Source organism: Gossypium raimondii, chromosome 11 (assembly GCF_025698545.1).
Source record: "Gossypium raimondii isolate GPD5lz chromosome 11, ASM2569854v1, whole genome shotgun sequence".
In the NCBI taxonomy this organism is placed as follows: Eukaryota; Viridiplantae; Streptophyta; class Magnoliopsida; order Malvales; family Malvaceae; genus Gossypium; species Gossypium raimondii.
In genome coordinates this window covers 818,351-833,025 of record NC_068575.1, presented here as the reverse complement: position 1 = coordinate 833,025, position 14,675 = coordinate 818,351, and the positions used below count along the sequence as shown (strand labels likewise).

The window sequence follows — 14,675 nt, the reverse complement described above, 5'->3', positions numbered from 1 at the left end:
TTTGGAGAAATAAAACAAAGAAAATGATAAAGAATATAATGAAAAGAGAAATAATTTTGTATATGAAGAAATAAAATTCCTTCTAATAAACTTTTATTTCAATCACTCTACAAAATTCTTCATCACATACAACTCTTTATATAGGAGTTGTAAGTGACTATTCATCTATATCAGTAAATGCTAGGAGTTGTGACTAATCATTTATATAACTTAAATACTATAAGAGTTATGACTATCCATGCATGTGTGTAACTTTTCAAATTCAAGTCTCTTCACTCTTCATAATGTGTGTAACTTTTCATCTTCAAGTCTCTTCACTCTTCATATTCAAGTCTCTTTACTCTTCTAACTTTTCATAATTTATTTGTACAAGATTAATTTAATTATGTGCCAACATGAACATGAATCCGTATCTAACACTTAAACCCAAATCCAAATGAAATAGTTTATGGCTTTTTTATGTCCAAAAACAACTCTAGTGCACGAGGACGGACATAATAATAATGTGATGATTTGTAAATGGTAAATGTTTCAAGAAATAATGATGCTGTTACTGTGCATACTATATTATTAACGAACATCCCATCAGGTTGTTTGCTTTGTTCAACTCAAGAAAAACCAAGTTAAATTGGACATTTACTCAGTAATTAGATTTGTAAACATTAGCACACCTGTAGTTGTTTATCTATATGATTTAGCTCCTTTTTTACTTCGAGCAATTTCTCCTTTGCGTCAACTTCCTTTAAACGGCCTGCCTTGAGCTCGGCCAGTATTTTCTTCATATTCTCCTTTATTTCTTGGAGATAAGGTAGCAGTGGCCATTTCTCTTCGATTTGACTGACAGTTGCTGAAACTTCTGGATAGTTACGTAGCTGATCCCAATGTTTTTCCTTCACCTTCATGTCACCAAATACACACAAAACAAGTGTGATAAGGAACAGATAGAAAAAATCTTTCTCAATATGGATTTTGCTCCAGTGAGAATGTAAGATTTATTATCTATATATAATAAATAACAAAAATGTAAATGAATATGAATGGCTAGGTTGAATTAAGAGAATTTACTCTAGCCATCCTTCTATTGATTTGGTCATTTAAGGTTTTCCCACTTTGCTCTACAGATTTCACCATAATAAGCACTTCCAAACTCTCTTCTCCTACATTTGGTGATTCACGGGTTAGCTGGAGCTGGCTCGGTATGCCTTCTCCTATAGCTTCCCGATTTCTTTTCTTTCGTCCAGTCAACATTGATCTTGACGGATTTACCTGATTATTATCTGGTGATGCATTATTTGATGCTCCAGGTGTAGGTAACATAGCGATATTCAGATGCCTGCTGTTCATAATATTTCAACTCATATCAAATTTCTGAATCTAAAACAATCAAAGTTTTTGCTAATTCAGAACAAAAATAGAAACAAGCAAGCAAGTGAACGGCGATCGAAGTGTTCTTTCAAAGAAAGGAAATGAAAATCATAAACTAACAAAACGTACAATAATAAATATGAAATTATAGGTTCAGCAAAAACCAAAGCAAATAAATGTACGGAAACTGAGGAAAAATGAATGAATTAAATTGGTATAGCAACTTACTGCGCCTTCGATGCTGCTGTGCTCATATGCTGTTGTTTTCGGTCTCTAAGCTTGTTGTTAAGTCTTCAGTGATGTAATTTGGATTACTTATCTTCAGTGATGTAATTTGGATTACTTATCTAAATAAAATTACGTTTTTACCCTTACATATAAAAAGAAGTTTCTGTATACATGAAGGGTTTAAAATGTAAGTTTATACCACAAAGAGGAACTTGAGCAGTGAAGCGTAAAGTATTGGAAACATAAAGGTGAAATTACACTTTAATCTCTTTAAAATATACAAATTTAATTTAATTTTAAAAATTATAAATATATAAATTATGATAAAATTGTATTTGTATTATCGTGCAAATTACAATTTAATTTCAATTCTTAAAGGAAATTTTGGTTTCTGGTTTAACCCTAAAGCTTTTTATTACGTATTACGTATTAATAATTTCCCTTCAATGCAGGTTTCTTTAATTACTTGAGCAAAATTTTATTTCTTGTTTGAATTTTGGTGTGGCTGGCTTGCTTGTTAGTTAGTGTTTTTGATTGTTTTACATTTCCCTTTATCCGTTCAAGATGAACTACGTTGACATTCGAAGCAGAGTAGGTGCGAACCAACCGCGGTTGCTAGCTGACGTCATCGAGCTTGATATCTATCACAGGCCCTAATAGAGAGGTTAATATATGGGAGGTGAAAAATGTGAGGCATGGTGTATATCTTGATCATTGATATTAAGCAACAAAACATTTCTCATTCTTAAGCTTTCCCTATATCTTGATCGTTTGTTCATGTTTCTCTTACATTTTAGAAATTCAGTACGGAGACTCTAAAAAAAAGTACATATTTGTGTATATATAAAAATATATGATACTACTTTTCTTATCTTTGTGATGTATAAGCTTAGTGTACAATTTAATTATGATCCTAATAGGTATGAACATCAAACAAAATTTGAATAGAATAATAACTTATTTAATAAGTAATTTAAATAATTTAAGGGTAAACTATCAAAATAGTCACTTATGTTTGAAATGTTACATTTTAGTCACTTGCGTTATGGTGTGGTAACATTTTAGTCACTGAGCGTTAATTGTCGTTAACGGTGTAACGTAAGTTGACTTGGCACGTTAAATCATCATTTCAAACTAAAATTTTAGGTTAAATTATCAATTGGACCTTATACTTTTTTTTGTTTTGAGCAATTTTTTTTTTCTTTTACGTTAAAAGAGATGAAGAAGGGAGGAAAATAAAGGGAGAAGTAGAATAGAATGGAGAATAAATAATAAAAAAAGTTAAAAGAACATAAAAGAAAAAAATAAATTGCTCAAAAAGAAGATTATTTTGATTATTTTGTAATTTGTGTTGAGAGAGGCTAATTTGCTCACTTTCAAAGTTGTCAGGGACCAAAGGGAATTACACCAATCTATTATTTGAATGATTCGAATTATGAAATTCAACTCGACTCAAACTCGAAACTCAAGTTAAAAAACATTTAAAAAAATTAAATTGCTCAAAACTAAAAAATATGGGGATCAATTGTATAATTTAATTTAAAATTTTTGTTTGAACTAACAATTTAATGTGCCACGTCAACTTACCGTTACACCATTAGCGATAATTAATAGCCCAGTAACTAAAATACTACAACGTGATAACGTACAAAAGTGACTATTTTAATAGTTTATTTTTTTTCTTATTAAACATTGAAATATATTTGGGCTAATGTCTTATTATCTAATTAAAACCCAAATATGGCTCAGACCAAAGCACATAAACCGTCAGCCCATACAAGTGTGCCCATAAACCCTAGCTTCTTCCTCTTCTCTTTTCCTCAGCCGCACAGCTTAATTTTTTATTCTTTTCCTGTGCTTTTCTTTTGATCGGCCACCACCACTTCTTCTTCAAAAGCCAATAGCGGTGTCCTTATCGGCATCGTGTCGAAACTGGTGTGGCCGCCGTTCAGGCGAGTACGAGCATCATAGAATTATAGTCGAAGTCAAGGTTAGCAATAATCGTATCATTTTCATGTCTGTCTTTTAGTTTATTATAAACACATATCATGTCGAAAGGAATGAAAATAGTGGTATAAAATTTTGTACAGATAGCTGAAAAGTGAAAAAATGAACAAGAAGGAGATATTAAAGTTGGCCAAGGGATTCAGGGGAAGGGCAAAGAACTGTATACGGATAGCAAGAGAACGGGTTGAGAAGGCCTTGCAGTATTCCTATAGAGATCGCAGAAACAAGAAGCGTGACATGCGTTCTTTATGGATTCAACGCATCAATGCTGGCACTCGTCAACATGGGGTAATCTCTCTTTTCCTCCCCTTGGCCGTTTTGAATCTGAAATTTCTATTTGCTTACCGTATTCCTCCTCTAATTCAAACTTTCTTGATGTTGCTATTCCTTCATTTTTTGAATCATCTTTTGTAATGTCCTTCTGAATCTTGTTATGGTTTTGATTTTATTAGCTTTACTGAAAGATAACTGATATAGGTTGTGACTTGTAGATGCCATTTTTGCACACCAACTAGTTAGTTCTTATCAATGAATTAAAAACCGGATTAGAGTTCAAACAACAAGTTAAACGGGATTATGCAATTAAAATATAAGTTAAATGTTAATAAGAATATGTATTTGGCTTAATGATATGCTTTTTAATATATCATCTTGAGTTTAAAAGTTCAAATCTTGAAAGAGATTGGTTTTTTACCTGTCTTTTCCCGGTTCATTGCTTCCTCAATTCTTGGGGATGTACCAGACCAGACAGGCCACCAGTTCCGGGTTTAATTGATCAGTCTGGTTTTTTCTTCACATGGCATGTGTGATTTTTGCTTTTTCTTATAGATTCTAACATCTTGATCCATTGTTTGAAGTTCACAAAGCTAGGAATGGAATTGAGCATACTATATTGTATTTATATCATGTAACAGAATGCATAAATAAGTGTTTTTTTTTTTCTTTTGGTGCCTATGGTTTGGTGACAATAAAAACACCATGATTAATCATATAGGATCAAAATCTTATATAGTCAGTGTTCAAGTAGTTTACACAAGAAACCTGCATTTGATCGTTAAAGGAATTCTAGTAGGTTGAGTTAATATTTTATGATTGTCAATAAAGATATCTAAGCATTTCATTTAACATAATCTTTTGGAATCTCTATACTACCTTTTGGAGGTCTGTTATATCAAAAGAGGCCAGCAATTGAATTTTATTATTTAACCATTTTTCTTTCCTCTCATTGATCATTATAATATTTGAAAACAAGAAATAAGGTTCCCCTGACCAAGACATAGTAGACCTTTTTGTATATAATACAACTGCGGAAATAAGTTTGTATTGGTGAAATGAATTTGGAAGTAATCGCAACAACTCAGCTTAACTCTAGTTGTTTGGGGGTGTAGGGTTTGCGTAAAGATAATAGATAGATTAATGCTTATTATGATCATAGATTTGGTCTTCTTGTTTTTCTCATGTTTGCCATCTGGAAAAGACTGGAAAAGAAAAAGAGAAATGAGTAAGTAATAATGATTTCATGAATGGTTTTTTAATTATCACATCTCCTTTCACACATGCAAGTTATATTCTCTCCAAAAGTTTCGCTCGCTTAATATCAGCCATAATTACCTTTATTTTTTAATATTCTTCCATGGATGCACTTGCTTCATTTCATCCAATATGCTCTCATGAGATTTCTTGGATTATTAAACTTTTGTTTTCTTGGAGTCTAAATATACCCCTCATAAACTGCGTGTGGAAAGCTAAAACCATTTACCAATACTAGGCCAGCTTTATTGTTGGTTTATTTTCTGATTATCTATTGAATTTGAAGTTCCTTATTTTGCTTGCCTTGCATGAATAGTGTGCTATATTTTGGGGGTATGAGCTTGCTGCTGTAAGCATGATTGTTGGGCACCTTGGCCTGATGTGTCATTCAAATGATGCCTATGCATGTACTGCCTTGGTTGTTGACTATGGACATGTGCTGCTGAGTACAATGCCCTTTTATACCTGTTTCTTTGTTGTCACTCACGCTCAACCGTATATAAGTCAAATTTATAAGCCCATAACTTTATAGTATAGAAAACTTAACCACAAAATGCTACTCCTGCTCTTCACTTTTCCTAAATTACCTTTTTCTGACACGTAGTCAGACATTGTTCTTGGGGTATGATCCTTCAAATGTGGGGAATTTTTTAAAAAGATTGTGCATACCGGTATCGAATACATACTTCTACCTGACCTCGCCTCCAAGCCCAGTAACATAGACCAGAACTTTATTTCTCTATGGTACATAAATCTGTCATTGCTGGAGTGTCAAGTCTTAACATATTATTTGATCTATGAAGTTTTTTTTAATATCAGTATGTAGTTATTTTTTTGGGATACTTTCAACCATAATTATAATTGTATCCAATGTGTTATCTTTCTCTTAACAAATACCAAATTGAGTGCATGAATGCTATACTTTTTTCTCACGTTTTAGTACATGAGTTAGGAATAAACTAATTACAATTGGTAAATTTTAACTGCTCACATGCATTAATGCTTTGGTTTTTTTTTTTTTTGTGATTTGCTTTTGTTTACAGGTAAACTATGGTAACTTCATGCATGGACTGATGAAAGAGAACATACAATTGAACAGGAAAGTACTGTCTGAAATATCTATGCATGAACCATACAGTTTTAAGGCTCTCGTAGACATTTCCCGGAATGCCTTCCCTGGAAATAAAAATGTTGTGCTCCCTACAAGAAAAGCAGATATTTCAATCAATGTATAATTACTTGTGTTTGGTGTCTTTAGTAATGACTCTTTCTTTAACACTTAATGTCAACTGAACATTTTGGGAAATAAGAGAGGATTATTGCTTTTCCTGAGTTGTTTCTTCTGCTTCTCTGTTTTCTTGTTTAATCATTTCGAAACGGGTTTTTCATATATTCAAAGAAGGGTCATGTTTGAATGTGTCGGATACTAATGTTAGACAAAATCGAAGTTTATTGGGAAAATTTTGACAAGAAACCTACTTTTCAGCAGCATGATAAAAAGTATATGAATAAGTGCAGTTGAGGGAGATAAAAAGGACATCTGCATCCTGATTTTTATAGTTTAAATTCTTTGCCTCATTGATATTTTGAGTACACAGATGCCATTTCTTACATCCCTAGACATTGTGGATATGTTACATGATGCTATGCAATCAGACTATTATCTAATCTAACTGATATTTTTTGTGAGTGAGGTCTTCACCTAAACTTCTCTTTTAACCATTGGTGTGGATTCAATTGAGGTTTATGTTTACATATTAAATTATTTGAATTACATTATATAGTTCTAATTAATATTGTCAAAGATCTTTCGTTAAATTAGATGATGTGATTTTTTTTAATCAAAAAAAATTGTTCACGTGATCAATATTATAAGCATGGAAGGTCAAGCAAAAAAAATGTTAAGTTGGTGTCATAAGGTTTTCGACTGAGTGTTGGAAGATTTTTCAGCACTATTACAAAGAAGTGAAGGTAGATACATTATCCTTGCTTACATGGTTTTTACGTAGCTTTAAATTGGCCACATGAACAACTTTTATTTTGAAAACGATATATAATCCAATTTAACATAAGTTTTTTGACAGTTTTTCAGTTGTTAAATAATATATATATATATATATATATAGACTGAAATGAGGAACTCAATTTCAAAAGTCTACTCTCTGTATACGAAATCAAGGATGTATCTAGAGAAAGAAAGCTAACGTTTGCTAGCAAATACTTAAAAAGAACAATGAAAGTTCTTTAGTAAGCTTAAGAAAGGTAAAGATTTTAGCCACACCAATTTGATTTCAATTTTAATAATTCATACAGGTAAACTATATGATAAAGCATCGGATAAATACTTTTATTAGACTTAAAACCAAATGCATAAAGTAAGTAGTTTTCTTCTAATTTAAATTTAAAAAGTAAAAAAATTAACATTGTTGAGTATTTTCTATATGTCCTTCAAATGTGGTCTACCTATTTATACGATAGGATACTGTTCATCGATAGATAGACTCTATGCACGTAAGACATGTTCCCTATTCTAGCCTAAACATGCGTCTTCATGGTTCCGAGCTCATGCAAATGCAGCTTCGCAATATTGAACCTTGTAATTTAGAGACCAAGTCTGATTGGTCAACTTGCGTACTTACCTTGCGAGCTTAGTACTTGGATCAAGCCTACGAACTCATTAGGGTTTGACCCAGGCACAAACTTGAGAAGGGTGTGGGCCAATAATGATAATTATCCTAACAATTCTTAATCTAACAAATAAAGTTTTTGAATGGATGATATACATGAGCTATGATGAACTTCCATGTTGGCTACTATCTATTAGTGGATTTGATTGGGTTTGCTCTACTCATTCCTGATGTGCAAGTTTTGCAGTCTCAATCTCTGAAGTTTGCTACCGTAGATGTTGTGATATTAATTGCCATTTGCCATTCTATTTGGGGGACATCAGCAGTATTAAAGCAAAGAACTGGTTACTGTTAAATTTTCCCTCTAGCCTGCACAAAAGTTGGTTCCAAGTTCTTAGCTCTCTTCCTTTTCAAAAGGAATCATTGAATAATAACTAGACTCTCAGCTGTCTATTGGAAATTGATTAAAAAAAAAATACCAATCTAGTGAAAAATTTGAGACTTCCCATATCTAGTATCAGTGAGAGCAGAATGTATTCAGTATTACAGTGGATAAAGCTACCATAAAGTCAGGTCCCACATCGCACCGGAAAAGCAAGCAGCAGCTTCTCCTCGTATTTATAAAGCAACTTGTAGATTGATTGCATTTCACGGAGCCGTGTGATGAGCACAGAGCGAACTATTCTTTCGCCTTTTACTAAAGAATACCGTGTGCTCGTCACTATAAGCGGCATACGCCAATTTTTGGAAGGGTATTCCTAGTTGAATGCCCCCATTCCAGTACTAGTGCTAAAGGTTTCTTTATTCTAGGAACAAGCTTGTGCCCTTTAGATATGTTTTGGTACTAAATAAAATGTTGAGAAGCTTTTAAGTTAACAAGCGAATATCTGAAGTGTACTTCCCGAAGATGTCTTTTGTCATCTCTCCCTGTCCTCGTCTGTAATTCTTTATATCTACATTGTTAAAGCCAACTCAAGGAACAACCATTTTTTTATAATGCCACTGTCATGTTATTGATTGGGAAAGAAAGGTGTAGGAAGTGTTGGGTGAGTGAATAAACAATGTGCCAAAGTATTAATAAGAAAGGATACGAGATTCCCACTTTGGAGCTTCTCCCTGGATAGGGCGGACTCCCTGCTCTTCGCGCATCAAATTTACTTTTACCAGCAATGAATTCCATCATTCTTCATCATCACTACATCAAAGCAGTAAGTGTTGTTTCAGTTCACTTTCTGTACACTTCTTGCTTTGATTTTTGCTAAATTTAGAATTTCATATCCGTTTTCTTTAATTACTTGAGTTTTGTTAGTTGATAATTTTGTTTGAAAAGAACATTTCAAGAATTAGTAAATGGATCTTCATATATTTGTTTGTGAATTTTGTTAATTGGCTTAATCTTCTTTGTTCATTGTTAAGAACCCCCTCCACGCTTGTTCCTCTGTTTTTGTACGTAATGATGAGTTAATTTCCTTATTTTGTTCTTATACTATTCATAATTTCTCATGTGTTAATAGCATGCTTGGATACCTTCTAATGTTTTGTTATTGGGGCATCCTTAATTGTTGGACTGGTTGCATATTTTTGAAGGTTAGACATAGAGCTGCTAATCTTATACAGCCTCTCACTCATCTCTTTTAAGAAAATCAGTAGTTTGTTTCTCTCCTTATCTCCCTGCTTAGATCACATTTTTCATTGGTTCTCGACTAGCTTTTAAGAAAATCAATATTTTTGATGAGTTATTCATTATCTGTAGGCTAACATAGGATATTCCCTGGGACTACAATAAAATTGCTGATTGTATTGTTAGAATGGCATTTGATACGGAACATAGCTTAAAGGTGTTCACAGAAATTTCAAGAAAGGTGATAGCTATTTCTGTTGTTGTTCAGGGAAGAGATAGTCTTGCTCTTAGCTTATCTGCCAGCTTGTTTTTGCTTTAAAAAAAAAAATAATTGTCGTTCCATAAATAAAATTTTACCTAAAATAACAAAATAACAAAAATTTACCTAAAATAACAAAATAACAAAAATTTACCTAAAATAACAAAATTTTTAACTTAAATAGCATTAATTGTCGTTCCATAAACAAGTTATTACCAATTTTTAACATGTATATTGTATTCAAATATGAAATAATAATAAAATTATGTTCAATATGTGGTAAATAAGGTAATCAAATATGCCTTAATAAGGTAATCAAATATGCCTTCATAAGGTATTGTTATTTTTAATAAAAAATTTATAATTTTATAATGTTTTTATAATGTTTTATAATTTTTAATAATTTAAAATTTTAAAAGTGCTTAATTTTATAATTTTAATTTTGGTAGTAATGCCTTTTTGACTCTTTAGTCTTATTGGTTTAAAAAATTTAATTTACTTCCAAAAAGAGTAGGGGTCAAATTAAATAAATGTGTAAACATTAAGGACTAAATTTATTATTTTATCATATATAAACTTTTAATAAAGAGACTGTTTTGCTCACTCACTCATGTAATATGTAGGGACTAATTTAAGCAAAATCTATCAAATAATACGATTTTTATTACCTTCTTATTTAATTATTATAGTTCCACGTGTCAATAGAATATGTTACTAAATGTCAAATTATTAGAGTGTGAAAATGTTGCTTCTTACCATTTACAAAGAACCTTGTAGATTATATATACATATGATAGGATATCATAGTGGAAAAATGACTTTTTTGCTATGTCCAATAACAACTCTAGTGCAATATGATTTATAAATTAAAAATTATTTTATTTAATAAATAATAATTATATTATGTTAATTAAAACCAACATGCATTTGAACAAAGTTAGAGAGTTAAATTAGAGATTTAAATCATGAAAGTAAACTAAGTAATTAAATTGGTAAAAATATGTCTTTATTTGTGTAATATTGGTACGTACAATACAAGATAAATTAAGAACAATATTTTGCTGTGACATGCTAAAAGGCAATCAATCCAAATTCATTTCACGTAATATTGGTATATACGATACAAAATAAATTTAAAGTAATATTTTTTGAGAGAGAATTTTAAATGAAAAATTCCTTATAACCATTAAAATCATTAGTACACAAATCTTGCACATATCTAAAAATATCTATAAATATATTCAGACAATAATATTATCTTTAAAATCCGAATCTACGTTCCATTCCTTTAAAATGAACCAAATACTTTATTTTTTTTTTCAAAAGCAAACCTTTTTTGACTTCCTAATTCCCAAATAACATGGTCCTACATCAATGCTCCCAAAAAGCCTTTCTAATATATATTCACCAACAAATTTTCTAGTCCCAACTACTTTATAGCCAATGAAGATTGAACCAACCAAAATGATATCATTATGAAAATCATACAAATCATACACAAGAATAACAAAAGAACAGACATTACATAACAAAAAAACATCATAAAATACACAAAAACTGCTATGGGGCATCAATTAACAAAATATTTTATTAAGTTTTTGACATAAGGCTACCAATATTCAAACATTTGTATCTATTAAATCATTTAACACTTATATTACTATAGATTATTATCCGATACATTAATAACGACGGTTTTAATTTCACAAATAGATTTAAAATTTTCATTCATTCATTTAAATTTTAAATATTAATTAATCATATCGACTATTTTATAAAATTAAAAATCTCACCGCCAATGTATCAAACAAAATCTTAGATTCATTGTGGATAACTCTAAACCCTAAAACTATTCAATTAGATTAATATATCTCATAATTGGGATTTTTTTTTTTGGCTGCTTCTTTTTTCTATAAAAAAACAATCAAATATACATCCCTAAAATTCCTTCAATTTTCTAACAGATTAAAAGGTAAGGAAAAAAGAAACAGAAGCCAACCCCATCATCACTCCATGGAAGAAGACGGCTTAGGTGGTAGTGTAGAAGACGATGAATCTTGGTGGGGTGGAAAAATAATCTGAATAATCTCTTTATCTTCCACAATTTTCTTGGATTCATTCACGTCTGTTGAGAAAGAACCTTTACGTTTCTTAGGAGCAGGAGGACAAGACAAGAGTTCAGGGATCCGATGTTCTTCAGAAGTTGGAGTCCGACAAATTTCAGGGTCGAAAAGTGAATCATCAGCTGGTGGTGGTGTCTTTGCTTCGACATTAACAGTTAACTTTGAAAAGTTGTCAACTAGACATTGTTGCATGGCTTCTTATTGGGAATTTTTACACAGAATTGATGAGGGTGGCAATGGTAAAAAGGGTAGGAATTTAAGGAATGGAAATTTTAATTTTAGGGCATGAAAGAATAAATAAGACAAAAAAACCAAAATGGAAACAAGGAATAAGGGATAAAAGTGGGGTCGGGCCATTATTTTTAGAGTTTGACTTTTATTTTTTATTTTTTAAGTTAAAAATATGTTCCTTGTCTTTTCTATTTATTTAATTCATTTATTTTCTCAAATTTGTCACCTCATAATATTAATTTCTTTTATTATATCGTAATTAAGTTTTTTATTTCTAAAATGATTTAATATATAATTGTATTTCGATAATTTCGTCTCATTAAGTCATAAGGTTATATTTTATATTAACAAAGTATTTTTTAATTATTAATTATATAACATTAATAATATAAATCTAATATTAATGTGTGATGGGCCTTAGGAGACTAAACTTAGAGGCCCAATGTGGACTTTAAAGCCAAATTTTAGAATTAATTGATTTGACCCATACCCATATATATTAGATTAGTGACTTTCTTGTATTTTGATTTGTATTTCTGGTAAGGTGCCGACACTGCCAAAAGAAAAAGAAAGGAGTTTGATGTCATAGAGTAAAAAAATAAAAATTATCTTTACTCTCGGCTCCTTGCGTAAAAAATCTCTCGGTAAATATTTTTGCATAAATTATGTTATTTATTTATTTGACTTTTTTTCCTAATATGTTATTGTTTAATATTATTACAACTTTCAAGTTTTTCAATTAAATTATTGTCAACAAATTATTCGTCTTGTGCTAACTATTCCTATGTCTACTACAATAACCAAACAAGCATTTTCAACCATAAAAATTGTGGAGACAAAACTTCACAACAAAATGGAGGATAATTTTCTTTCAACTAACTTGATGGCATACATCGAAAAAGAGATAACTCGAAAATTTTCAACAAATTCTATTATTGATGAGTTCAATCTTATGAAAAAGCGGAGTGTGCAATTTAAGATGCCTAGTACCGAGAAATACGACTAAGGATAAGTTTTTTAATTTAATTTTTGGAATTATAATGATATTTATGAAACTTTTAGTATAATATTAGTTATTATTTTTGCATATCGAAAAGTATTTGAGAAGAATTTTCAATGATTCTATCATTGATGATTTAAATTGATTTATTTGATAAGAGAATAAAAAGTATCCGAGAAGAATTGGTACTTTTTACGAAAAAAATCATTCAAATTTAAAAATTACTCCTCTTTGAAGTAAAATCTTGAATCTGTCCCTACTTGTAAGAGTAAGAAGGGGTTGTAATAATCAGAGCTAGCAACATTCTTAAATCACAAGGCAATAAAATAGATAATCTTACTCAGAGTCTTCTTGTGTAATTAGCTTAGTTGTCAGCTTGTTTTCGCCTTTACAAAAAAAGTATCAAACTTTTACCTAAAATAACAATTTTTTTTAACTTAAATAGCCTTAATTGTCGTTCCATAAATAAGTTATTACCAATTCTTAACATGTATATTGTAGTCAAATATGAATTAATTTTTGGTAATTTTTAACTCTTTTTTATTATCAAAATAATAATAATAATAATAATAATAATATTATTATTATTATTATTATTATTATTATTTTGCGGTAAATAAGGTAATCAAATATGTCTTAATAAGGTATTGTTATTTTTTAATAAAATTTTATAATTTTATAATTTTTTTATAATTTTATTATGAGTTTTATGAGTTTTAATAATTTTAAAATTTTAAAGTACTTAATTTATTTTTAAAATTTAGTGCTTTTGTTGGCTCTTTAGTCTTATTAGTTTCAAAAAATTAATTTACTTCCAATAAAAGAGGAGGGTCAAATTGAATAAATATGTAAACGTTAAAAGACTAAATTTGTTATTATACCATATATAAACACCAAAGCATACATTTAATGGTACAATTTGAACACAGAGACTATTTTACTCACTCATATAACTCGACTCGAAATTTCTTGACTCGGTTCTAAAAAATTCAAATTGAGTTTGATTGTTAAAATAAAATTCGTCAACTCGACTAACTCAATTTTTTTTTACTCGATTCGACTCGATCGAATATTCACCCCTAACTACAAGCGTGGGAAGTTGGCATTTTTCTTAAGATTTAGCTGATAGCGGCTGAAACTTGTGGGTAGTTATGTAGCTAATCTCATTGTTTTTCCTTACACCTTCATGTCGCCAAATACACACACAAAGCAACTGTTAAAGGAACAGACAAAGAGAATCTTTCTCATGATTTTTTTCTGAATGACTAGGTTCAATTAAGATAATTTACTCTAGTCATCATTTTGTTGATTTGGCCAGTTATTTGGTTTAAGTGACGCGTGTGGGATCACCTTTAACCTTGATATGTTTAATTATTTTTCTAAGTTTTTCACATATTTTGAGAAACCTCATAGGTCATCTTCTAAACCAATGTTCGAACATATATCAACTACTAATTCTTCAATCAAAATGAATAGTTCAAGCGACATAGATTTCAGTATGATTAGATCGAAAAACCTAATGCTTTGGTATTCTCTCCCATGGTTGTTTGCATTGAAAACAATATAGTGTTACTTTCTATGCTTTGAAAATACTATGTATGGCTGAAGCTATAAACTTGGAAAGAAAAAAGTGCATATCTTTCCTGATTACTTTGTTCTGTATTTGTATATATATTACATCTTC

General features: G+C 30.3%; 1 protein-coding gene and 1 non-coding gene across 2 annotated transcripts; both read left to right on the top strand.

The window, feature by feature from the left end:
* Positions 1-3,375: 3,375 nt before the first annotated feature.
* On the top strand, positions 3,376-6,462 carry LOC105761743 (uncharacterized). The gene is made up of 3 exons (XM_012579639.2): positions 3,376-3,583; positions 3,684-3,888; positions 6,174-6,462. Exons 2-3 carry the CDS (start codon positions 3,703-3,705, stop codon positions 6,363-6,365), a joined length of 378 nt encoding a protein of 125 aa, XP_012435093.1. The 5' UTR covers positions 3,376-3,583; positions 3,684-3,702; the 3' UTR covers positions 6,366-6,462.
* Positions 6,463-8,411: 1,949 nt separating this feature from the next.
* LOC128035113 (U5 spliceosomal RNA) lies at positions 8,412-8,528 on the top strand. Its single transcript, XR_008191517.1, has one exon. It is a non-coding gene; the product is annotated as a U5 spliceosomal RNA (small nuclear RNA).
* Positions 8,529-14,675: the final 6,147 nt, after the last annotated feature.